Consider the following 26,921-nt stretch of genomic DNA (forward strand, 5'->3'; position numbering starts at 1 on the left):
AAATAAAAAAAAACTAAAAGCTGCTTACCAAACATTTATGTTCTCAGTTAGTTAGATTGCGTATGTTCAACAGAAAATTTCAATACTTGTTCACTTAAATGTTGTTCTAAGTATTCACATACAGCCCACCTTTTGGATGGCAGTAAACTCTAGATGGTCAACAGGCGAATTCGTAACGTTGTGCTCCTTAACGTTTTCAAAAATTGTATTTGAGAATGGTTTAAGCAATTGAATTCTCAATGAATTCATGCATTTCCAAAAAAATGAATTTCCAGTAATTTTATCGGTTTCAAATGATTTTTACAGATAAAGGTATGCATAAGATGGTGAACTTTCCAATCGAGGTGTGATTTATAAAAAATAAAATTAAAGATAGCGCTTCAAACTTAATACAAATATGGTTAGGGTTACGGTTTATTGATATTCCTTGATAACTCTTAAAAAAAAACCTTGGTATTACATTCCTGTAGTGGAATTTGACTTCTGTTTCAACAGACTTCGCAGCCGATTCACAGTGTACAGAACCATTGCATGGCTGGTGCTATGATTCTACTGACACTACGAATCCATCCAGACCGGGGCTCGAACATACGACAACTGGTTTGTAAGACCAGTGCCCTATGCATTGAACCGCCAACCCGGGTTGAAAACTCTTACAATAAGGATATTTTCAGAACGGATTTGATGAGTAGATGTAGGAAAACGATGTTTGAGTTGGCTGTGAATTAAACCAAAGAACCACCTCAAACATCGTTTCCCGACATTTACTCATCAAACCTGTTCAAAAAATACCCACATTCTGATGCTTTGTAACGAATATCGATGAACCAGAGATTGCCATCTTGGATTTGAAACGACTTTAAACATCGTTTTTTGACATTGACTGATCAATCCCGTTCCGAAAATACTAATATTCTGATGGTTTTTAACGAATATCGATTGACCGGAAGTCGCCATATTTGATTTTGAAACGACTTAGAACATCCTTGCAAATTCTGATGCTTTTCGTTAAAAATTATCCATTATATTATACAGTATAGTTTTTTGGCGAAAAACAGTACATTTTTCGTAAGAATTAAAAAAATAATTATCAGATGACTTATTTTCATAATCTCAATAGATTTTCTTATTATTTCCTCATTTAAGGTATTTTTTAGTTGAATATAAACTAAATAAATGCACAAATTAATCACCAAACACTTTTTAGCGCAAAAATTCTATGATTTTTCTAAAGAAACGGATTCGTTTTTAGTGAAGACAATTGCCTGTTGTTTTATATCAAAAAAATTTAGCAAAATTGTTGACGCGCTTTGAACAATGAATAATGAAAAAACCTGTTTTAATCCACCTAGTGGTGTAATGATGCCTCTCTCATGTATAATATTGTTGTATTCTACTCAAAATTTTTCTCTTTGATTTTTGAAAGAAACCAAGAGATTGTTTGTTCATTAACTAGTAGAACATACAGAATGAAACAGTGTTTTGCTCGCATAGGTCATCCTTAATAAAACTAAGTGCGTTCACTATTATATGCACTTCCGGCACCGAAACCCGGCGGATGGTGTGCAATATTGAACACACTTTACCCTATAACTCCGGAACCAGAAGTCGGATCCGAAAATTCAGGAGTTCCGTATCAAACCATGGGACCTTCCATTTGAATCTAAGTGTGTCAAAATCGGTTCAGCCACCTCCAAGAAAGTGAGATTATTTGACACACACACACACACACACACACACACACACACACACACAAAAGTAAGCAGAAATTGGTATGTATTTTACATCAATATAAAAAAAGCAAGAAATTCCATTTTCAAAGCCATTTCTTGATGGGGGTCTGAGGCCTAAGTTAATTTTAGTAAAGGAGTCCATGACCCAAAATAGTTTTGGAACCCTTGCTCTAGATGGCCAACAAGTGGATTCGTAACGTTGTGCTCCTTAACTTTTTCAAAAACTTTATTTGAGAATTTTATTTAAGCAACTGAATTCTCAATAAGTCCATGCATTTCCAAGAAACGAATTTTCAAAAAAATTATGGACTTCAAATGATTTATACAAATAAAGGTATGCATAGAATAGTAAACCTTCCGATCGAGGTAAGATTTATAAAATATAAAATAAAAGTTAGCGCTTCAAACTTAGTACATATATGACCAGGGTTACAATATATACAGTTTTATCGTATTTTTTTTTAATAAGGAGTGTATCGAAAGTAAGCTATCCGCATACATTTGTGTTGTACGCATGTATTTGGCTGTTGGGAACTATAAATGCAGAAATCTATCGATCTGAGTGTCTCCAGAAGAGGTTGCTGCCTTTATATAAAAGTACACCTCCACTGTTTTGGCCGGATTTAGCGTCGGTTCTATATAGCCACTCTCAATTGGCTTGTGGAAAAGAGTATAAATTTGGTTGAGAAAAATATTAATCAACCAAATTGCCCCCAGCTTCGACCCATCGAACGTTACTGGGCAATCGTGAAGAGGGTCTTCAAGAAGACTGGTAAGGCAGTTGAGAACATGCAGGAGTTCACAAAAATTTGGGCTCAAGCGTCCAAAAAATGCGATGCAACACTTGTTCGGAACTAGATGAAGAGCGTTCGATCAAAAGTTCGAAAATTCGTGATGGAATAACTTAAATTTTATCCAGTTTTCATTATGCTCAAGTTTAACTTCGTACAATAAAGGATCAATTTTTAGTTTGAATATAATATTGTTTTTTATCAAAATTTGAAAGCAAAATTTGTGGATAGCTTATTTTCGATACACTCCTTAACAGGATTTTTCATAGTTAAGCCCGATAATAATACGTAGCAAAGTAATTACATTTTACCTTATATTATTACCATTTAAAAAGCAGATTCCGGAAAATGATGTTTGTGGTATTTTCGAAATTCAAAATGGCGGGGGTTCTGAATTCCAAGATGGCTACTTCCGGTTCATACACACCATGTTGTTCTTTCTCGTACAAAAAGTTATATACCAACCGATCAGCATGGATTTATGGCTGGATGATCCGTTAGTACAAATTTGTTCAATTTTACCTCGACCAGTTTTTCGCAGGTGGAGGAAAGGGTACTAATTGATGAAGTATACACCGATCTAAAAGCGGCATTTGATCGTATAGACCACCGAATTCTATTATGAAAACTGATGCGACTTGGTGCATCACACAAGTTCATTGAATGGTTGAGTTCCTATTTGTGTGGTAGAGTCCTACGTGTTCAATTGGGAACTTCAATTTCATCTCCGTTTACGAATAAATCAGGAGTTCCGCAAGGCAGTAATATGAGTTCCCTTCTGTTCGCACTGTTTTTCAACGATGCCACTTTGCTGCTTGTTTATGGATGCCATATGATCTACGCCGACGATTTGAAGCTGTATTTAGTAATTCGTAATTATGAGGAGTGCGTCCATCTTCAAGAACTGCTAGATGAATTTGTCGCGTGGTGTCGACGAAACCATCTTGTGATCAGCATTGACAAACAAGCATGTTGCTGTCGGCTGCTCGGCCATCCATGGAAGTTGACCATCAATGTCAACTTCCCTCTCTGAGCAGCCTAGATAGCCGTGTAGTGTCGGTAGCGGTTTCCCAACTGGCTAAGAATAACGCTACGGTCCACCTGTACCGGTGGTATAAGTCCACCAAACAGGTAAGCCGTGTGGCATCCGGCGGAATTATTTTTTTACCAAGAATTGATCCACTGGTTTCCTGTTCCATGTCGTAAAAGGCCACAAAAATAGGAACTCCTAAGCCAAGGTGTATTTCCGTGCCGATGGCTGAATGGCTACAGGAGGTTAAACAATGCAGTCGTGAACGGAATATCTTGGGGTGTTCCCTTACTGTGTTAAGCGAAGCTCTGGCACAGTGGACGACTTCTTTCTTCGCAACTCGTGGGATTTAAATGATAATAACATTTAAAAAAAATCCTTACATGGTTCGCTATAGGCGATTATAAGCCAATATATTTGGTTTCTTGTAGTTGTTGTACGGTTGGTGCTGGAGGTGGAATGTTCGTTACTCTAATTTATAATGGTTAGAGTGGCACAAATCAATCTTCAGCATAAACGTACAGCAACTATGAATCTATCCAGACTTCATCAAGAAGGTAAAGCTTCTATTGCTTTGGTTCAAGAACCATATTTCCAAAAGGGAAACTTCTACGTTGGAAAATTGTTAAACCCAGTCTTTGTTGCCTTCAACAAGATCGGTATGACAAATCCACGTGAAATGCCTCGAGCATGCATACTTGCAAATAGTGCTCTCGATGTTTCTCTCATATCGGAGCTCACAACTCGGGATATTTGTGCTGTCACAGTTAGTATGACTATTGATGGCATAGACAGGAAATATGTCTATTGTTCGGCATATTTACCGCATAACCAACCTTCGCCAAGCGATGACTTCAAAAAGGTTGTATCATACTGCTGCAAGAGTGATATACCGCTTGTAATCGGCAGTGACATAAATGCTCACCATATCATTTGGGGCAGCACAGATATAAATTCGAGAGGCTCTGATATGATGGAATTCGTGAGCAGTACAAACCTGCACATAGTCAATGCAGGAAACCGCCCAACTTTTGCGAGATCTGGAAGAGAGGAGGTTTTGGACGTAACTCTCTGCTCTGATAGAATTGCGCATGAGTTGGTGAATTGGCTCGTATCCGATGAGCTCGAACCTTCGTTGTCTGATCATAAGTACATATTCTTTGATCATTCAAACGTTAAATTTGATATTGTCACATATCGTAATCCCAAATCTACAAACTGGGACCTCTATGAAGAGGGCTTGGCGACTAGATTTTACGGGTACCAACCAACAATTGAAACCCCAATTGATTTGGAAAATGTTGTCGACGAGACAAATTCACTCATAGTTGCAGCATATGAAGAGGCTTGTCCACTTCGGATTGTGCGAGCTACTAGAGGAACTCCTTGGTGGAATGCTGAACTTGCTAGACTAAGGAAACTATGCAGAAGAGCTTGGAACCACCGACGCAGAGATGGGTCGGAGGCATTCGTGTTGGCTCGAAGGGCTTACAAAAATGCTCTTCGATCGTCTGAGCGAAGTGGTTGGAAAAGCCTCTGCACAAATGTCTCTAGTCTCAACGAGGCTAGCAGATTAAATAAGTTACTTTCGAAGTCTAAGGACTTTAATGTCAGTTTCTTAAGAACTTCAGATGGTGAACACTTGTCTGATGAAGGTGATGTACTTCACTATCTTTTTAACACTCACTTTCCAGGATGCATGGATCCATCACCGACAGCTCTTCCCGAGACTTTTTCAGGTAGTTACGATTCTTGGGCCCTTGCTCGAAGCGTTGTGACGATTGAATCGGTCAAATGGGCAGTTGAGAGTTTTGCTCCGTACAAATCTCCTGGAAAGGATGGAGTTTTCCCAGTGTTACTGCAGAAAGGGTATGAACATTTCAAACATGTTTTGAAGAAAATACTTACTTTTAGTCTTGCGACTGGATATATTCCAAGAGCCTGGCAGGAAATAATTGTCAAATTTATTCCCAAAGGCGGTCGCGACACTTATGAGGAAGCGAAGAGTTTCAGGCCTATCAGTCTTAGCTCATTTCTTCTTAAAACAGTGGAACGCATAGTCGATCACTATATCAGGAATGTTAGTCTGGGCGTGCAACCGCTACATGGAATGCAACATGCTTACCAGCGTGGAAAGTCCACTACAACCCTGTTACATGATGTTGTGTACAACATTGAAAAAGCTTTTTCACAAAAGCAATCTTGCTTGGGAGTTTTCCTAGATATTGAAGGTGCCTTTGATAACGTGTCTTTCAATTCAATTCTGGAAGCAGCCCGTGGTCATGGCATACCTTCAAGTATCACAAATTGGATACACGCAATGCTTAGCAATCGACTTCTTTGTTCATCGCTTCGGCAAGCAGAGATTAGAAAGCTGAGTGTCTGTGGGTGTCCTCAAGGTGGTGTACTATCCCCACTTTTATGGAACCTAGTCGCTGATGGTTTGTTAAGGAAACTTAACAACCTTGGATTTCCGACTTATGGTTTTGCCGACGATTATCATATATTGATGACCGGTATAAGCATTAACACTCTCTTTGATTTAATGCAGCAAGCCCTGCGATCTGTTGAACAATGGTGTTGTCAGGTTGGATTATCTGTAAATCCGGGCAAAACATCAATGGTGCTTTTCACTCATCGTAGGATAATCACAGGAGCTCGTCCGTTACAGTTCTTCGGTTCAGAGGTCACTGTGGTCGATCAAGTTAAATACGTCGGGGTTATTCTTGACTCAAAACTGAATTGGTCTGCTCACATTGACTTCAGGATTAAGAGAGCTTGTATGGCTTTCGGCCAATGCAGACGAGCTTTTGGAAAATCATGGGGACTCAAACCCAGATATATTCATTGGATCTACACAACTATTGTTAGACCAATTTTAGCATATGGTTGTCTTGTATGGTGGCAGAAAGGAGAAGTCGCGACAGTTCAGTCAAAGCTAAATCATCTCCAAAGGATGGTCCTAATGGCGATGACAGGAGCATTCACGACAACTCCTACTGCTGCTCTAGAGGCGCTACTGTGCATTAAACCACTACATGTGTTCCTAAAACAAGAAGCATTATCTTGTGCATACCGTCTTAAGGTTACAGGGCTTTGGAACAGTAACCCATTAGATTATGCTACCAGCCACACTCGCTTGTGGTCTCAAATGGTTACGTGGGATGAGTATTTACTCGCTCCTAGTGACCTAACTCTCACATGCAGTTTTCCTTTTAAAACATTCAATGTGAGCTATCCTCTTCGTTAGGAATGGTTGTCTGGTTGTCTGGAACGACAACTTGATGAACACATAGTTTGTTTTACGGACGGTTCTCTGTTGAATGGTCGTGCTGGTGCTGGTGTCTACTGTCGTGAAATGAGGCTGGAGCAGTCTCATTCACTTGGTAGATACTGTACTGTGTTCCAAGCAGAAATCTACGCAATTCTGTGTGGAGTACAATCGGCACTTCAGCAGAGGATCTGTGGTAAACGTATTTATTTTTGTTCCGACAGTCAGGCAGCCTTAAAAGCACTCAGTTCGAATGACTCACGGTCGAATCTAGTGATCGCATGTCGAACTCAAATTGAAGACCTCAGCATTTCAAATGCTGTTTACTTCTTATGGGTACCCGGCCATTCTGGTATTACTGGAAATGAATGGGCTGATGAGTTGGCTAGAGCTGGTGCAACGAATGATTTCGTTGGTCCTGAACCAGCTTTACCACTTTCAACTAGTTGGATAAATCACAAGATTCGTTCTTGGGCTGCATCCAAACATGCCAGCTACTGGCGCAGCTTGCAAACTTGCGCTCAGACAAAAGCATTTCTACCAGATTTAAATCTGAAAATGTCAAAGTGTCTACTGCATTTCTCCAAGCAACATTGCAGTATTCTGGTCAGAGCTCTGACTGGACATTGCAAACTCAATTATCACATGGCTACTATTCAACGTGCTGAGTATTATTCGTGTGATTTGTGTGAATGCGATTATGGTTCTTCATATCATCTGATATGTAACTGTCCCGCATTGACGCAGCTACGTATCCGGGTTTTTGGTTCTCCATACATGGTTGAGTCTGTGTATGCGGAGCTAAAATTGAAGGATATTCTCTCGTTTCTCACCCAATGTGGTAAGGAGCTATGAGCAGAAGGGTTCATCGTTCTTCCTGGAGTGAATGAATCCCTTCTGTATTCACCTTAAATAGGGTTTAGCAGATTGTTTGGCATTCTTTAGGGGGTGCCGAATTTACTTCTGCTCGTACATACTGCGAATCGTTCTGCATTCTTCCGGGAGTTCAGAATGGTGTCGCTTTTGTAAGATCTCTAAATCCTCTCGTGGGTTGGAGGTTTTATTAACAGCAGACTGTTCGGGACCTCGTAGAGGTTCAGAATTTACTTCTGCTTCCACTAAATGTGATCCTCAGCAGATTGTTCGGCATCCCTTAGGGGTGCAGAATTTACTTCTGCTTTTATGTGTTTTTGTGTCGTCAATTTTTCCCATCCTCCTAGTCCAACCCTTACCATTTCCTTTCAATCCTTCCCTCTTATAAAGGGTGATTTTTTAAGAGCTTGAGAACTTTTTTAAACAATAAAACGCATAAAATTTGCAAAATCTCATCGGTTCTTTATTTTAAACGTTAGATTGGTACATGACATTTACTTTTTGAAGATAATTTCATTTAAATGTTGACCGCGGCTGCGTCTTAGGTGGTCCATTCGGAAAATCCGCTTTTTTATCGACAAATTTTGTTCAGCGATGAGGCTCATTTCTGGTTGAATGGCTACGTAAATAAGCAAAATTGCCGCATTTGGAGTGAAGAGCAACCAGAAGCCGTTCAAGAACTGCCCATGCATCCCGAAAAATGCACTGTTTGGTGTGGTTTGTACGCTGGTGGAATCATTGGACCGTATTTTTTCAAAGATGCTGTTGGACGCAACGTTACAGTGAATGGCGATCGCTATCGTTCGATGCTAACAAACTTTTTGTTGCCAAAAATGGAAGAACTGAACTTGGTTGACATGTGGTTTCAACAAGATGGCGCTACATGCCACACAGCTCGCGATTCTATGGCCATTTTGAGGGAAAACTTCGGAGAACAATTCATCTCAAGAAATGGACCGGTAAGTTGGCCACCAAGATCATGCGATTTGACGCCTTTAGACTATTTTTTGTGGGGCTACGTCAAGTCTAAAGTCTACAGAAATAAGCCAGTAACTATTCCAGCTTTGGAAGACAACATTTCCGAAGAAATTCGGGCTATTCCGGCCGAAATGCTCGAAAAAGTTGCCCAAAATTGGACTTTCCGAATGGACCACCTAAGACGCAGCCGCGGTCAACATTTAAATGAAATTATCTTCAAAAAGTAAATGTCATGTACCAATCTAACGTTTAAAATAAAGAACCGATGAGATTTTGCAAATTTTATGCGTTTTATTGTTTAAAAAAGTTCTCAAGCTCTTAAAAAATCACCCTATATATCGGGAAAATGATGCTAAAAACAAATTGATGGCAAGGCACAAATCTCCAAATATCAAGGGGAACGTGCCATTTGAGCCAATTTGTTCTGATTCCTGATTCCTGATTCCAGCATTGACAAACAAGGATGGCTTTTGTCGTATCAAAGAACGCTCGCTAACAACTCTTCACACGATTCAATCAGTGCCATCAAAGAAATACGGATATCATGGCAACAACAAAAACCCGGCATGGCTAGAATAACATAGAATAGACACCAGTGCGAGAGCGAATTTCTCTCGATGACATTTCTGAGAATCAAAGGTTAACTCGTTGCTGTGGGGATTCTCTCTGAAGCAACAAACGGTCGCTTATTCTCGTTTCGCGATCCGATTCTATACAGGCAGTTGATAATTGCTCTAGAATCATTTTACTATTGCCGCTTATTCTAACTATGTGCATATAACCTTTGTATAAGTTGTGTCTATGAAAATGTATGTCAATCCTCTACACAAGGGTTTTGAAATATTGCAACCTAGTATAAGAATCATCAAGTAGAATCGTCGATTCGATTTTCTGCGATAATTGTTAACTTGCGATTCTCTCTTGGGAAATTCCACACAGCAACGATCATTATTACACTGAAAATTTTTGAGGGCCGTGAAATACTCAGAGTATGAAGTGGAGCGAAGAAATGTAGAAAAATTCTCTCACGGTTCATGCATTGAGAGACACGATTTCTCGTAGCATCTTCTACCGGATTGAAAATGTTGTATACAATATAGATAGCAACATAGGCGTTTCTGTCAAATGTTCGACAATCACCAACACTGTTGCCAAATGTCAAGTAATTACATTCCACCGAATACTTCGTCCATTATTCTTCGACTACAAATTTGATGGACAAACACTTACAAGAGTTGACCGTGTTAACGACCTTGGTGTTGTATTGGATGCAAAACTCACATTTAATCAGCATCGATCTGCTTTAATATCTAAGGCAACGAAACAAATCGGATTCGTAGCTAAAATCAGTAGAGATTTCCAGGATCCACATTGTTTGAAGGCGTTATACTGTTCCTTAGTGCGACCATTGCTGGAAAATGCCAGTTTGGTATGGAGTCCATATAAACTCGTTTGGAACTTGCGGATTGAGCGTGTTCAGAAAAGATTTATTCGGCTTGCGCTAAGAGACCATCCCTGGCGAAATCCCTTGGATCTGCCACCGTACCCTGATCGATGTCGCCTGTTAGGTCTTGACACCCTGGAACGACAAAGGAAGATTAAACAAGCTGCGTTTATGGCGAAGATTATCAACGGCGAAATCGACTCCCCAAAGATCCTGTCTCTCATAGCCTTCCGGGTTTCACAACGAACTCTACGATCAACAGGTTTGCTACAACAAAGATTCCATCGGACATCGTTTGGAGCCAACGAACCTATTGCAGCGGGTGTTCGAACTTTCTCCCTAGTTGAAAATTTATTCGATTCCAATTTCCGACATTGATTCATCAAACCCGTTCCGAAAATACCCATATTCTAATCTTTTGTAACGAATATCGATATACCAGAAGTCGCCATCTTGAATATTGAAGCGACTTAGAACATCCTTTTTCTGTAAATTGTGATGATTTCCGTTCCAAAATTATCCATTATGTTACAGATATCCAATAATACATATACATACACAGATAAGAATATTTTGTGAATTTACATTAATTTTCATGCACATATTTGGAGCAGGCAAATGGATGGAAAGTTACTTTACAATTCTTGATTTTTCGATGTACTTCGAACGCAAAACTAAGCGTTTTTTGAAACATACATTCATGTTTATTGACAAATCAATGCAGTCCAATGTAATTTTACATCAATCATGGTTTTAAATAAGATTCTCGATTCAACTGATGTCTACTTAATAGTACTATTGATTTACATGTCGTGTAAATTTAATTATTTTTTTCTGTGTAAGTTTTTCTACGTCATGATACGATTTACGAATCTCCATCTATTACGCAAATAGAAGTTTAATTATACCTACATATTGCTTCTTGCTTCCCTTTCATTTTCCATCAAGAAATGATTAAAACTTTCCGAAGAACTCATGAATCCCTCGGCCACGACTTAGAGATCTTTACCTTGCAGTTGCGTATCAAGTGATATAAAGATCCGTGGTTCTTCCCCATTGATACACGAATAATATTCCGCACGCTAGATGGTAACCATTTGGAAATTTAGTTGACAATTATTAGTCAGTGCCTTAACTATAATTTTACCATATTTGGACCCTGCCCAAGAAAGAATATTGAATTTTATCATGGTAAAGCCGTTCAGGGCCAACAAAATTTATTTCTGCTACTTTTCTAGCCAATTCATCAGCTCATTCATTCCCAGTAACGTCAGAATGCCAAATACCAATAATATGTTTTCAAAACTCAATAAACTTAGCAGTCGATTTTAGCTCGACAAGTGGATTACTACTGCAAGTAATCGTCAAATAATCGTTTAAGTGCACTGCTGCTGGGCTTGGCGAACAGAAATAAATTCCCTCGTCACAAATAACACTTGTTGGACAGTTCCCTACACTTCGCAGATAATCACAAAGATTTCTGCTTGAAATAGGGTGCAGAAACCATCAAATGAAGAAGATTGCCCTGATATCATTTCACGGCAATAGACACCAGCACTGTACAGTGATTTGGATCGATTATAACGTGAATTTATTTCGCTTGCTGCCAAACCGTTATTAAAGCGATACACATAGTTTCTTTGGAGAACTCATTCAAAACAATGTACCTCGTAATTAGATCACAATAAAAAACGTGCAAAGCCTACTATGATAAAAGTTCATTTCTACATTTTTTTTTCCTTTGAGAGATAGAAAACCGATGTCTTCTACAAAGCTTTGGAACTTTTAACGAGCGAAAACTTCACCGAAAAAACTATTTTTTTTCTTTTTGCGATATTTTCCTAACCAGAGACAATTTTTTTGTAGAAACAGACAATGAAAATTATAGAATGATAGTACTCAAGGGAGAGCAAGGATGTGAATATATAGAACGGAAAGGTGAGACGTGACAGGAAAGGTGAGGCAAGCAGAAATCTTCTAGTAACTTAACTTTTACCTTCTACCAGGGGGGTGGCACTTAGGCATCTGAACAATGCGAATCACCCAAGTCTCTGGTATGTCGGAAAGTAGTGATAAAGGTCTTTTACCATTTACTATCCGAACCGGCAAAAGAAAAGGTACCAGAAGTTGTCACTTTCTACTTGCGACGGCATTCTCACACACAATGAGTTCTTCACTGCATGGATGTTTTTTCTTTATCTCTATACGGCTAGTTGAATATGGGAATGGAAGGTTTGTTCGAACTATTGCTTATGTGTCCAGAGTCACAGCGTGTTGGCTGTTTAGCCTAGGTTGTAAGCGGCGTTCAGTAGCGCTCCATTCATCGCTACCCCGATGGAAACCCATCATGTTAATTTTAATGTGGAACACATTTTTGTTTTCTTTATAGGGGTGCAAATTAGAAACTCAAGAAAAATACACGTAGAAATGTGGTCAGGTTTTGAACAATTAAAGCTCAGTCAATTTTGTATCAATTATTAATATCATGTCACCATTTGATTGGAAATATTTCTACGTATTGATTTGAATGTTCATAGCCATGTATTTTTAATTGTATATCATTGAAATGTTGATTAATAGCTAGCAGTGTCCTATTTTGTCTGCAAAAAATCTCCGGCATACCGGATTTCCCTGCCATAGTCGACGGTTTTGAAGGAGTAAGCGATATATCAAAGGGAAAGCAGCGCTCTGATTGGTTAATCGATGCAAAAGTGAAGCTGTTGGAAGCACGCGAAGCTATAAATATAAGCAAAATTATAGCTAACGTTTCATTCTCGATCGAACCACCGTTACGTTCGGACGTGCTTTTCTCGGTCTTATCACCACAAGTTTTTCTTTAACCGTTAATTCGTTGTAGTTGTTGTCGCGTTGTCTCGCGAAGCTGTGGAACCCGATATGGGTAAAAAAGGTCTTTCTAACGGCCATTCGAAAAAACGTCCCAATGATGGGAAAACTGACGACAGTAGTGCCAAAAAGCTGCTTGGTAACAATCCGTACGCGTTACTCCCGGAAGAGGGGGTAGAGAAGAAGGAAAAATTACCGCCCTTTTACATTAAAGGATTCCCGCCGACCCTTCGATCGGATTTTAACACCTTGATAAGCAAAGGTTTACAAGCAACAATTCGCTTATGCTCGGATGGGTACAAAATTGTTGTACCGGCAATAAACCACTACAAAGCAGTAGAGTGTTATTTAAAACAAACAAAGGCGCAATTCTTTACGCATGATATTGCTGCTAACAAACCGATGAAAGTGGTTCTTCGCGGACTGCCGGACATGTTGGAGGAGGAGCTGAAACTGGCACTGTTAGAGGCTAAGTTAAAGCCAATGAACGTCTACAAAATGAGAAGACACAATAAAAAGCACAAATACCGTGACCAACTTTACCTAATCCATCTTGAGAAGGGCTCCGCAACCATGAGTCAATTGAAGGCAATTAAAACGCTATTCCACATAGTAATAGAATGGGACAAATATAAACCAGTTCATCGTGAAGTAACACAGTGCACAAACTGTCTTCAATATGGTCATGGTGCCAGAAACTGTCACATCAAAAGTCGCTGTTTGAAATGTGCCGGGGCTCACAACACAGGAGAATGCCTCGCAGAAGAAGCTGCAGAACCGAAGTGCGCCAACTGCGGAGGTGGACATCCCGCTACGAGTAAATCGTGCCCGAAACGAACGGAGTTCCTTAAGATTCGGCAGCAAGCTACCACCCGTAAACAACCGAATCGAAAAACAGCTCCTAAGATGGATAACGAAAACTTCCCACCCCTACCGGGAAATTCCGGCGGAGGCACATGAACCGAACCGAGCCCATCCTCACTTCCTCCACCTGGATGGGGCAACCTCAATAAAGGGCCAATTAATAAGGACCTCTTCACTGCCGAACAGTTATTCACCATCTTCGAAACGATGACAACCAAACTTAGGAGCTGTAAAACACGGTTCGAGCAAATTAATATTCTAGGCAAATTTATTATTGAATATGCCCTGTGAAATAATAAATTTGCTAAACTGGAACGCTTGCTCACTAAGGAGCAAGACCATCGAACTGAACGAGTTCCTTCACGAGAAGGAAATTGATATAGCCATCATCACGGAGACACACCTAAAACCAAACATCTCGGTGTATCTCCCAGAACATCGCATTCATCGGCTTGATAGGGCAACTTCTAGTGGAGGAGGAGTTGCCATCGCCATCAAGAGGAACATCAAGCACAAGATCCTACCAGCATTCAAACTGCGACTACTGGAGGCCGTCGGGGTAGAGATCCAGAGCACGAGAGGCCCCATCAACATCATTGCAGTATACTGTCCCAAGCAATCCAGCACCCGGGATGGTACTACTGCAATACTACACAACGATCTGTCAACGCTCACACGACGGCAGGCCAAGTACATCATCGGTGGTGACCTGAATGCGCACCACGAAAGATGGGGCAACAGAAGGCGGAACCGGAACGGTGTCGTCCTCGCCGAACACCAGGAAGCAGGCCAGTACAACATTCTGGCACCGGATTCTCCAACGAGACTGTCTAGATCGGGAGTCCATTCCGTTCTAGACATTTTCATCAGCAACATCAACATAGACAACGTTCCGGCCGTCTTCAGTGAACTGTCATCAGACCACTATCCAGTGGTTTTGTCCTTCGGAACAGCACCAGTGTCATCACCAACCGTTCGCAGAAACAACTACCACCGGGCAAACTGGCCACTTTTCCAGCAACTAGCCGAAGAGAACATCAATGTCGATATGCCACTGGACACTCCGGTGGAAATCGACATGGCCATTAGAAACATCCAGGAGGCAATCACGATCGCCAGAGAAAGATCAATACCAACTGTTCAGAGGGTGAGTACTTCTCTCCAAATTGACTGCACTACTAAACAGCTTATTCGTCTCCGGAATATTTACCGGAGACAGTATCAACGTACAGGTGGTCTTGATAAAAAGACCACCTACACCAACTTAACTAGGGTTATCCAGGGAAGGTTGGTGGAAATTAAAAATAAAAATTTCGAACAAAAAATTCAACAAATCCTTCCCCATTCGAAACCGTTCTGGTCGATGGGGAAGGTGTTGAACTAAAAACCAAAACCAATCCCTCCACTGGTTCCGCCTGAGGGCGCGGATGAGGGAATCATTTTAGTAACACCTGCCGAGAAGGCTAACGAACTGGGGCGGCAGTTTGTGTGTTCACACAATCTGGGAATCAACATTGTTAGTCCACACGAAAGGGCCGTTGCCGATGGCGTGGCCGAGATTGAGCTATCAGACAGCTTAGTTCCAGAAGAAACAAGAGTTACTGCGGATGAGTTGATGTCTTTTGTGAAAAAGTCCAAAAACATGAAGGCCCCCGGTTTCGACAACATTTTCAACATCGAACTAAAGCAATTGAGTTTACGCTCTTTTGACTTTATTGCAAAAATATTCAACCGGTGCTGGGACCTTGGCTACTTCCCTTCAATGTGGAAGTTAGCTGAAGTCATCCCAGTACTGAAACCGGGGAAAGATCCTTCCCTATCCAAAGGCTATCGACCCATCAGCTTACTCTCTGCCCTGTCTAAGCTGTTTGAGAAATCAATTCAAAGCCGAATTCTTGCATTCGCCGATCAACATGGTGTCTTCCTGGAGGAACAGTTTGGGTTCCGGAAAGGAAGATCTACCATTCATCAACTCACGAGAGTTACCAACATCATTCGACGGAATAAGTCGGTGTCCAAGTCGACAGCAATGGCGATTTTGGACATCGAAAAAGCGTTCGACAATGTGTGGCACGATGGACTGGTGTTCAAGCTGCATCGATACAATTTTCCGATGTATCTTATCAAGATCATCAAAAATTACCTTTCAAATAGAGCTTTTCAGGTTTCTCTGCAAAATGTCCAATCGGACAAATTTTCCATCCCTGCAGGTGTGCCCTAAGGAAGTATCCTGGGTCCCATCCTGTATAACATTTTCACATCAGACATCCCACCTCTTCCGGGGGTGGTGTCTTGTCACAGTTTGCTGACGATACGGCCATCCTTTATGATGGACGGGTCGTCAGTATTCTGAAGAACAAATTGCAGAGGGGTCTGGATGCTCTAAATGAATATTTCACGAACTGGAAAATTGTAATCAATGCGGCGAAAACTCAGGTCATCCTGTTTCCGCATTCGAGATCAACTAGACTTGTTCCGTCTGACGATTGCAGAATTCGGTTCGGTGGCGCTGACGTGCGGTGGTCCGACGAAGTGGTCTATCTAGGACTAACGTATGACAGACATCTGATCTTCAGGTCACATGTTGAAAAAATAATCACCAAATGTAACATACTCATCAGGTCTCTGTACCCGTTGATATGTAGAACATCAAAACTGTGCCTGAAGAATCGGATGGCTGTCTACAAACAAATCATCTACCCCGCAATCGAATACGCAGTCCCCGTTTGGCGGGGTTGTGCTCGAACACACAGGCTGAAGCTCCAGCGAGTTCAAAATAAAATCTTGAAAATGATCCTTAAATTGCCCCCTCGGACGAGAACCACGGAGGTACATGAACTGGCTTTCCTGGATACCCTAGAAACAAAATTTGAACATCAGTGCAGAAAATTTGGAGAGAGGTGTTCAGCCTCAGAAATTGGTATAATTCAAACTTTGAATGTTTTAGATTAGGGTTAGACATAAGTAGGTAGGATTTTATAATAATTAAAACAAACAAAAGTTTGAACTTTGCAATGTAAATTACAACTCATTGAAATATTCACATCGGTACAAATTACTGTAAAAGGAAAAATTGAAGATGAAGAGCCATCTGGCTGAAACACTTGATATGTACAAAATTATTGTAAAACACAAAAACAATTAAATAAACACAATTAAATAACTAACTAACTAGCTAACGTTTCAGTGCTACACGTAGCTTGCTAGAGGTAGGTTGTTGCTAGACAGCAAAAGAAAAAGTGCCATAAAACGATTTGAAGCTTTATTTGCTATGCTCTGATCTTGTGTCATGAACGATTGGATGAAATCCCATGTTATGTCGTTTCGCCTCTAGAAATTGACAACTACCCCAGGGTAAATTTTGAGTGCATAAGATTAATTTCTTATTTATATGAGATGAACTCGATTGATAATGAGAAAAAGTTAACGCTTCAACTGAAATCGCAGAATGGTAGTAATGGTAGAGAAACGCTATAAAAATAACTACTTGCACACAAAACTTGAACACAAGCTTGGCGTGAAGAAGCTTAAATATCGATATCTGTATCACAAGCATGTACAAACATATAATTGCCTACATTTGGGCTATTGATGTAATCTCGTCGGCAAAAAAACAAATACAAATCATGACAAATATAGTCTATATTCTGGGTTCGCGTGTTCGGTGTTGGTTCATAATAAAGACTAAGGGGCTGTACATAAAAGACGTCACAATTTTTTGACGATTTTTTACTCCCCCCTTTGTCACAAATTGTCACAAAAGCAAAGACCCCCCATCCCTTCTATGCCACAGGTCACGAATTCAAAATAAATAAAATACATCTCAAAACATTCTCAATATGTATGACAAACCATACAAATATGAGGGAAAAATCGATATAGATATATTATTGTTTTAGGTGAAGAATAATATTTCCTTAGTGTAGCATACAGGGCTGAGAAAATAAAGACCAAAACCTCATCAAAACGAGATCACTGCCGGAGAATCTTTTCATTATCAGTTGATCAGTGAAATTTAAATCACATCGATCAATATCGGTACTGATCTTCCGTCACACAATGGGTAGTGATTTTTAGCTAAAATGATTCTTGATTTATGTAAGTTCAATCATTGGATGATTCGATAAGCTTTGATGTTGGTGGAGGAAAATCACATATGATCAAGATAAGACATGACATGATGTACGTCTGAAATCATTGATCTTCCGCCCTTTTTCAAATGGAGTACAATTGAATAAACTGCATCAGAATCAAATAAGAGAAATTCTTATGATATACTATTATCAATGCTAGAAAATCAAATTACTGAAAAAATTGTCAGTGCATAACTTAAGTTAAACCGTTTGAAGGCATTTTTTTCTTTTTTACTCATATTTGGCAAAATTTATTAATTTCGCTAATTTACTCGCTCCTCCGTGCACTTTTGCTGATCACAACAGAAATGATTTCCTGCATTACTCATTTCCGAATTTACAAGAAGAAGCTTTTACATTAACAAATACACGTTTTCCTATAGAATGTAAACGTTTATTGTGGAGATTTTTTCAGGAAATAGGGCAAAGCAGTAATATAATTAGGTATTTCAAAAATGCGCTCATTGAAAATATTGGACGTCACATTCCAAAAACCTCCACCCCCCTCTCCCCCCTGTAACAAAAGGTCACGTTTTATGAAGCACCCCCTTCCCCCTTGCGGCGTGACGTCTTTTATGGACAGTCCCTAAGCAGACTCTCGTGCTTTTGCGGATTCAAAAGTGTGACGATTAATTGAAAATGTCGATCATTAGAAATTTTTGTTGCCTTGTTCCACATCAATGTCTCGAACAACCCCATGGGTCTGATCCTTGTAGTTTTTCGAAATTGTTTTTAATGCCTACTATGTTCAGGACAATGACTAAAAACGTAAAACTACAAATTTTTATTGAAGTCTGTGCACGATTTGGCCTTTTCCTTACAAATTTTCATAACACTTTAACTTTTGAACACCTTAACACTAACTACTAATAGGAATCAGGGTCGCAAACCAAAATGCACGTACATATAATTTTTTTTTTTTTTTGAAGTTTCAATCAAGTTATATGAGGTTACGAAGTGCGTAGCGTGGCCCTCTGGAATTGTATAAATAAGATAATAAAATATAGAGTGCATTTTTCACCATTTTCTTACGTGTACTAAAACGACTATTTTTATGTTTATTCAACGAAAAATAAATGTTATGGAAATGTTAAAACATAATTGTTCTCAGTATTTTAGTTCCACACTAGCAAAGCATAGGAATCTTACAACAAAATAGATTTACTAATTGTATACCTACTGTCAGTGTTGGTGATTGCCGAAAATTTCACAGAAGCTGCTATATTGCTATCTATATTGTATACAACATTTTCAATCCGGTAGAAGATGCTACAAGAAATCGTGTCTCTCAATGCATGAACCGTGAGAGATTTTTTCTACATTTCTTCGCTCCACTTCATACTCTGAGTATTTCACGGCCCTTAAAAAATTACAGACAATTATCGCAGAAAATCGAATCGATGATTCAACTTGATGATTCTCATACTAGGTTGCAATATTTCCGAACCCTTGTGTGGAGCATTCACAGACATTTTCATAGACACAACTTATACAAAGGTTATATGCACATAGTTAGAATAAGCGGCAATAGTAAAATGATTCTATCGCAATTATCAACTGCCTGTAGAGAATCGGATCGCGAAACGAGAATAAGCGACCATTTGTTGCTTCAGAGAGGATCCCCACAGCAGCGCGTTAACCTTTGATTCTCAGAAATGTCATCGATTTACTCTCGCACTGGTGTCGATTCTATGTTATATGAGCCATGTCGGGTTTTTGTTGTTGCGATGATATCCGTTTCTCTTTGATGGCACTGATTCAATCGTGTGAAGAGTTGCCAGTGAACGTTCTTTGATACGATAAAAGCCATCCTTGTCTGCTGTAAAGATGAGTCATTTTTGAGTCGCTCGTAGATGCCGGTGTCAGAAGACGTACATAAATTCAGACGATTTTTTTCAGGTATGTGTATTGAACAGGAGAGAGAGCATTACTTAGATGGGTACTTTTAATGCTAGATTTTTCGTAACCGTAGAAATCATTCAATATACTGAACGTAGACTCGGCAAAGGAAACAACTTTTCAATTTTGGCTGTTCTATTCACAGAATTATTCATGTTCCAAGTAGGACACGGAATTCGGATCCAACTTTTCTCGTGGGTGAAAGCAAAATGTTCAACTGAAAAAATGTCTTTACTCACCTGGCCTCAGCTTGTGCACACTCTTTGGCACACGGTCGCTCCTGCCCTGCGAAATATTGCACGGAAAGGGCAGATCGTCTGGAATTTTCTCCTGCCATGCGTAGTAGTAGCCATGCGTCCGTAGACTGGTTTTCCCAACGAAATTGAACATCCATTCTCGAAAGGTATGGAACAAATCTCGCATCGATCCTATATCCAATGATGTTTTCTGATCCGTAATGTCCCGAGCCGACACCGTTCCGGCGTGGAATGCCAAAACCAAAACGATACAGTAAACAGAACTTTTCCAAACACTTCCGATGGCACTCATCATCTACGCAGGATCTTCGATACTATCAGCTGCACTATTGCGACCGGAACCAGGCATCACACCTTTCTTCTCGCTTGTGAATGCTGCGATGAACCGCTTGAGTCACTTGAACTTCGATGGCAACTGATCCGTGTTGGAGCTGAGTCGAAAGGTAAAAAAACATACATTTTAACACACAGTCTCCAACAAACGACACATCGTTTACGGCATTTTTGGTTACTCAGAGCTTGTAGACAGATCTTGGAAAAATGAGTAAATGTTTAAGCGTGTGTGTGTGAGAGTAAATGCGACGAGGACGCGATAATCCCACGATGTCGGAACTAAACAAATTTATGCATGACTTAAGAGAAATATTTGTTTTGTATTTGCCTTTCTCTGTTGTTACCTGGAACGCCCCAAAAAGTCTTTAGTACCCACCAATATTGACTCACTTCACTTTCGTTAAACGATTTGAGGTGCGTACCAAAAAATAAAAACCGGATTTCGCGCCAAGACGAGCCATCGTCTGGAAGCGACGGACGCATTTCTGAATCATCGGAAACAAAAACGAGCCCATCAACCAACATGATTCGAAGCGAATGCCGGACGCTACCTGGCAGATAATGTGGCGCCTCAGAAAGAAAAAAAACCGGTGTCGCTTGAGACGCGCGCTCGGACTGCGGAATTTTACACCGGCATGCATCGCGCAGCCCAGCGCACCGCCAAGCTGGATCTGCCCCAGTAGCCCACAGAAGGCCGCCGTTTGTTCGGTTGTTCGATATGGACTTTATGTTGTTATTTCAGCTTATGCAAGCCATTATTGCGCTATGCTCTCCGCCGCATATTTATCTCTTCCTTTTCGTGCGAGCCAGCCCACGAGTGCCGCGCCGTCTGCCGTCGCAGTGCTAGGGAAATGAGACTCCGAAACGGACAAGTTCAAGTTCATGGCTATTTTTTCCCTCAAGCCTAAGCTGGCTGTGTTTCGTTTGTCGTGAAATCGCTCGATGCCGAGGTTGGTGTTCTCACGCAACGATTCAACTCAATGGATACATTTTGTATCGGTTTTTCTGTGAAATTGAACATCAGACATCTCATTGTGACGCGAGAGATCACGAATTATTCCGAGTGAAACAGTATCAAAATTGGTTAGAAAGCGTGGTTCGTGGTTCATTTTTTCCATACCATAGATAGATATCATATTGAAAACCGATTTCCCTAAAGTGCGTAGATCTTTGTTCAAGAGATCATATTGAAACGATCATTGATTTTTATGTGAGAACTAATCTACACATAAATCGTGCCCAACGGAAATTAACGATATCTGGAAAATAGCCATGGTTTAAATCAGGGGTGGAAATAAGCAAATTTTCTTATTCACAGTAAATAAAAATAGTCAGTATTATCTTTTCATATCACATTTTTATTGTAGATATTATAATGAATTTTGAATCAAATTCTTTTTCCCTTCCGTGGTTGATGGGCTTGACGGTATTGCAAGCATCATCAGATAGAATTAATTTGCGTTACAATTTGATAAAGATATGTGTTACAGTTTTAACTTCATTATTGAATTAAATGAATAAGATATGGAACGACTTGAATAAGATGTTGATTGCATTACGCTACAAACATCCGGGGTTTGGAGAGGCCGGTAGGGCTTAACTGAGCTCTGTTTTATGTTTCATTTTCATACTACCGGCCCTCATTACCAGTATGAAGTGAAAATTAAGTGAAGTGAACGTATCCCAATTGGGTTTCACATGATGACTTCAAACGAACGGTAAATATAGTCCATCTTTGACGTTTATTGGTGGTTTTGGTACCATGAAATATTGTGGAATGAGATAGAATATTGCAGAATAGAATAAAATAATACAGACTGAACACATGAGCAAACCACTGATAGCTGTCAAACGATGTTCATCCAGTTCATTTTGTAAGGATGTCTGATGGGTGAGTTGATGTGTGAGTGAAATGTAAGAGGAAGTGCATGCAAGAACGGTGATAAAGGCCACCGTTTCAGCTCAGGACTAACGATCGACCAATAGTAGAGATAAAAGTAGGATAACGGTACCCTCATTTATTTCAGCTTCATTATTCATCTCGTATACCGAAACCATTAGTTAGAGTAAGATCTGTTGTCTCTGTTCGATAGATTGACTTAAAAAGTAAGATGGAATTAGGAGCATTCGCTTCGAGTTTTCGCGTCGCTATAACTACAGTATTGAACAATTTTTGAACTACTTTTTCTGCGATATTGCTTCACAAATCCGAAGCAAAGATATTATATTCGATTTGATCACAATGCATTAATTGAAAACCGAGTAATCACTAAAATAACATGGTGACTCTACTAATGAGTATAATAGTATGTATGTGTGTGAGTATGTTTGCCTGCATATGTATATTCATATGTATGTGTAAATTGCATGTGTTAATAATTACTAACTCAACATTTCTATTCCATATGAAATTAATTCACGCTGAGAAAACTGGAAAATCGAACTAAGAGAAGCTCTTAAACTTAGAAAAGAAAAATGATGCAGAATACCCGAAATATTCAAAAAAAGAAACGAATAAATAACGGAGAAGTATAGCAAATAAGATAAGTATGTAAAAAAACATCAAGTACCCAACAGGTAAACCCATTTAAAAGATTATTATTATTGTTATTACTATTACTATTATTACATTACTATTACAATTATTACCATTACATTCCATACAGACCATTACAAGAAGTTCTAATTGTGTACACGAGCACACAATTTACATTAACACAAAACCAGATCTATAGTGATGCTACGGCGAAGAAAAACTTATGTAAACTGCCTTAAGAAATAAACGTATTTATGAAAAAAAAAAACCAGATCTACGACCATTGTCATTACAAAAACATCAACTAAACTATAAAACACAACCACACATTATAAGGACAATTTTATACAATCTATTTTAATCAGCACAAAAAAACAGTGATCAAGTGGGCACCATAGCCTAAGAACGTCTGTGCGTTGATTTAAAATAGAAGCTCATAGAAGCAAATCTTATCAAGGGTCCAGTGTAGAACTGAAGTAAGGGACTGCTGCCTCAATTACCACTTACAAAAAAAAAAGAAAATAATTTTGAAACAAATTATTTTTGAAAAGATAAATTATGGTTTTACTTAGAATTTAAAAATGTCTTCATCGTTATCAGTATCACTGTCTGATTCGGAATCAACATTTCAACAAAGTTAGGTTGTTTTTAATGCTACTCTGTGTTCATTAAACAGGTTTGAAGTTCAAATGGCTGTCACTCCGGTGATATAATGGCATAAGTGATGTCAAAGCTGATTATCACTCAATTTTATCGGATATAGATTATCCGATATCAGTAATTTTGGAATCGTTTGGTGAGTTTATTTCGTCGGTCGCACAGTGGTCCAACACTGGAAAAAGAAGGTCAAGAGTCTGTACTGACTTTCACTGATTTTTAAGAGCTAATATGTCTTCGAAGAAGTTTTACAAGATTATATTACGCTTCTTTCGAAAGTGGCACCTTAATTTTTGTTAAGGGGGTAGTACCAATTTTTAATAAAAAAATTTTTTCACAAAAAAAAAACATTTTTTTTTTCTATCTCATTTTCAAGAAAAAAAACATTTGAAGTATTTTTGCTGAAGATATAAATAATGTAAAATAAATATTTTTAAAGATATATTCACTTTATTTTAAAAACAGTTTTTCTGGATTTATCTACGTTAAATCTACCTGCATTACCTAAATATCTATTACAAAGTGCGCATAAACACGCATAAACAAGCTCATGCTTGCACGCGCAACTTAAGCAAATTGTTGTGAATTTTATTTTGTTTACTTTTTTACAATTAACAATATTAGAAAAAATCTAAGTGAATCTCGATGCAATTTTTAGGCCTTTTTAGTGTTAATTTTAAATATTGAAAATCCGAAAAATTATCAAAAGTTCAACACATATTAAAAAATATGAAAAAGTATTGTAAAATACAAACCTTTACGAAGAGATTTCATTTTTAAACGTGTAAATAAATAGAGTTATCGCGAAACAACACGTTTTTTAAGACGGTATGTTGATCGTGCGACGCTCGCTTAGAGATGTGCGAAGCAGCTCTTAACCGATCAGCTCACTAAAGGAAATCGATCCAATGTATCAGCTCATCAGCTCATTAAGATTGAACTGAAGATTTTTTTCGAGCACCGTTTTTCTTACTCCGTTTTTCTTTCATATGCATGATCGAAATCATTGATGCACAAAGAACAATGCTATGCGAACTAACTTGTCTGCGAATTATTATTATGTCATATTTGAGAATATCTGCAAAAGTGGCATCCCTGAATGCCTACTGAGTGAGAGGTAAGATTTCTTATTGACAACGGCTCAGTCAATCTGTTAAAGAAGGATAAATACACATTTCGAAAAACGAACAAAAGCTCATGCACACATTTCTTCTCATTTATAACTCGCTCTTCAAGAGCCGAAGATTCGTTCAGCTCGTAGCTTGTTTCCACCTTACCAGCAGGTTAGCCAGGCCATTTTTTCAAAAATCTGTGATCAAGCCAAAAACCTGTCTGTGCAAAATCTGTGCACGTTTCCCCGTTTCCATAATAGCTGATCGGAATCATTTTGGTAAGCAAAATAAAAAGGTCTCACTATTTCCTACCGCTCTGTAAGTTTTGGTGCTAAACTGTGATCAATTTCAAAAATCTGTGATCGATTTCAAAGCCTGTGTAAATCTGTAACCATTTCCAGAAATCTGTGAAAATCTGTGCCATTTTTTAAATCTATGCAAAAGGTTTAAAATCTGTGAAACACATATTAATCTGTGAACCTGGCATCCCTGCTTACCAGTGCGATGATTTGGTGAGCTGCGGTTCTTTCAAAAAGAGCTGTGAGCTATCAGCTCACTTTAAAGATTCGATTCACTGGAATAGCTCAGGAGCGAATTGCCCATCTTCAAAAGTGAGTTACGGAGACAGCAGACGCGTGACGCCCTCCGTTTCTTAACCATTCATGGATTCAGCATGGCTATAGTAAAAATGATAGTACTCAGGATATTCTCGTTGGAAAATAAACTGGATTAGGAATATATTTTCCTATAGGTATTGTAAAAGTTTGCTGCAATAAGTTGCATATTTCGCTTCGGCACAAGGTTTCCTAGGTAAAAAAAGAAAAAATGATGTATAACTTTTCCAGACCTATGCATTATCTTCTATTAAATTATGGGATTTTATATTTTCTACAATTATTCCAAACAAAGTATATATAAAAAAATAACTTGAAACAAGTTATGATTAGAAAACTAGTTTTAAGGGGTTGTCATAACTCAATATCTAAAACAAATTTTGAAAAGGCCAAAAAAAAGTTCCATCGAGTTCCACTTTGATTTTTTTTTATATTTTTGGGCATATCTTTTCCTATAAATTTTGTAAAAATCAGTTGCATAAAGTTGCATATTTCGCTTCGGTGTAAGGTTTTATCATAGGTAAAATAAAGGTAAAATGTTGTATAACTTTGCTAGAAAACAACAAACATATGCACTACAATTCAACAAAAATATGAGATTTTTTATTTTCTTCAATTATTTCCAACAAAGTGTGCATAAAAAAATAACCCGAAACAAGTTATGAATAAAAACTGATCTTAAGGGGGTTGCCATAAAAACGCTTTGTATATCCGACACGGTGCGACCTACACTTTTGGTATATTTGATAAAGTAAATTATTTTCAATAGTTCTAAAACTTTGTAGAAGAAAAAAATTTTGTATCTCATTAGAAAAAAAAGTTATGGTTTTATTTTTTGTCAAAGTAGGCCATGAACAATTAGGGATAGAATCAAATTACGCGGTATATATTTGTAAATAATTTCTTAAAAGCAACTATATGCATTAAACGAACGGTTTGGCAGCTACTGATTTATGTCCACGTTTTTATTGATTCGAGCCACTGTGCGCCGTTCCGTTGCATAGCACTATAAAAAGACATTAACGGAAGCTGCTTGAAGTCTTCCAGCAAATATACTTCATCCTCAATTATCACGCAGAAAATCTTCAAATATTCGTGATATCATATTCGTAGTATCACCACAAATTAATTTTACACAATGAACAGACAAACGTTCCTCATTCTACGAAATATTTCACGCGTTGATGAAGTATTTCTGCAGAGATATACGTATTTAGGGGTGTCCAGATATGTCGCGAGCAAGCCTTGTCTAACTATTTCTTTTCTTCAAACTAACTGAAAGGATTTGTTTTTCCGACTATGTTCGGTAATCTCATTCGGGCTAGAAGAAGTGAGTGTAATCTTTGACTACAAACGGTTGGACATAATCGTGATACAATACAACGTATAAACTCAGGCGGACTTAACAGGGAATTCCGTTAATGTGAATTTGATATGTGGATCTCTCTTTGCACTTAAAAATCATAGTCTACCGTATGTGGAAGTATGTTAATAAGTTTCTCAAGAATTAAATACATATCACAAACATTCACTTCAACCAAAATGAATTCAC

The 26,921-nt window shown here is 38.8% G+C and overlaps 1 protein-coding gene across 1 annotated transcript in view; it reads right to left on the bottom strand.

Moving 5' to 3' along the window:
- LOC131436771 (phospholipase B1, membrane-associated-like) overlaps window positions 1-26,921 on the bottom strand; it is a 56,038-nt gene that overhangs the window by 16,707 nt on the left and 12,410 nt on the right. The window contains exon 2 of the mRNA XM_058605674.1: window positions 20,100-20,548. Coding sequence (XP_058461657.1) covers window positions 20,100-20,412 — 313 coding nt within the window. The 5' untranslated portion in view covers window positions 20,413-20,548. The remainder of the gene's footprint in view (window positions 1-20,099; window positions 20,549-26,921) is intronic.

Source organism: Malaya genurostris, chromosome 3 (assembly GCF_030247185.1).
Source record: "Malaya genurostris strain Urasoe2022 chromosome 3, Malgen_1.1, whole genome shotgun sequence".
Taxonomy (NCBI): Eukaryota; Metazoa; Arthropoda; class Insecta; order Diptera; family Culicidae; genus Malaya; species Malaya genurostris.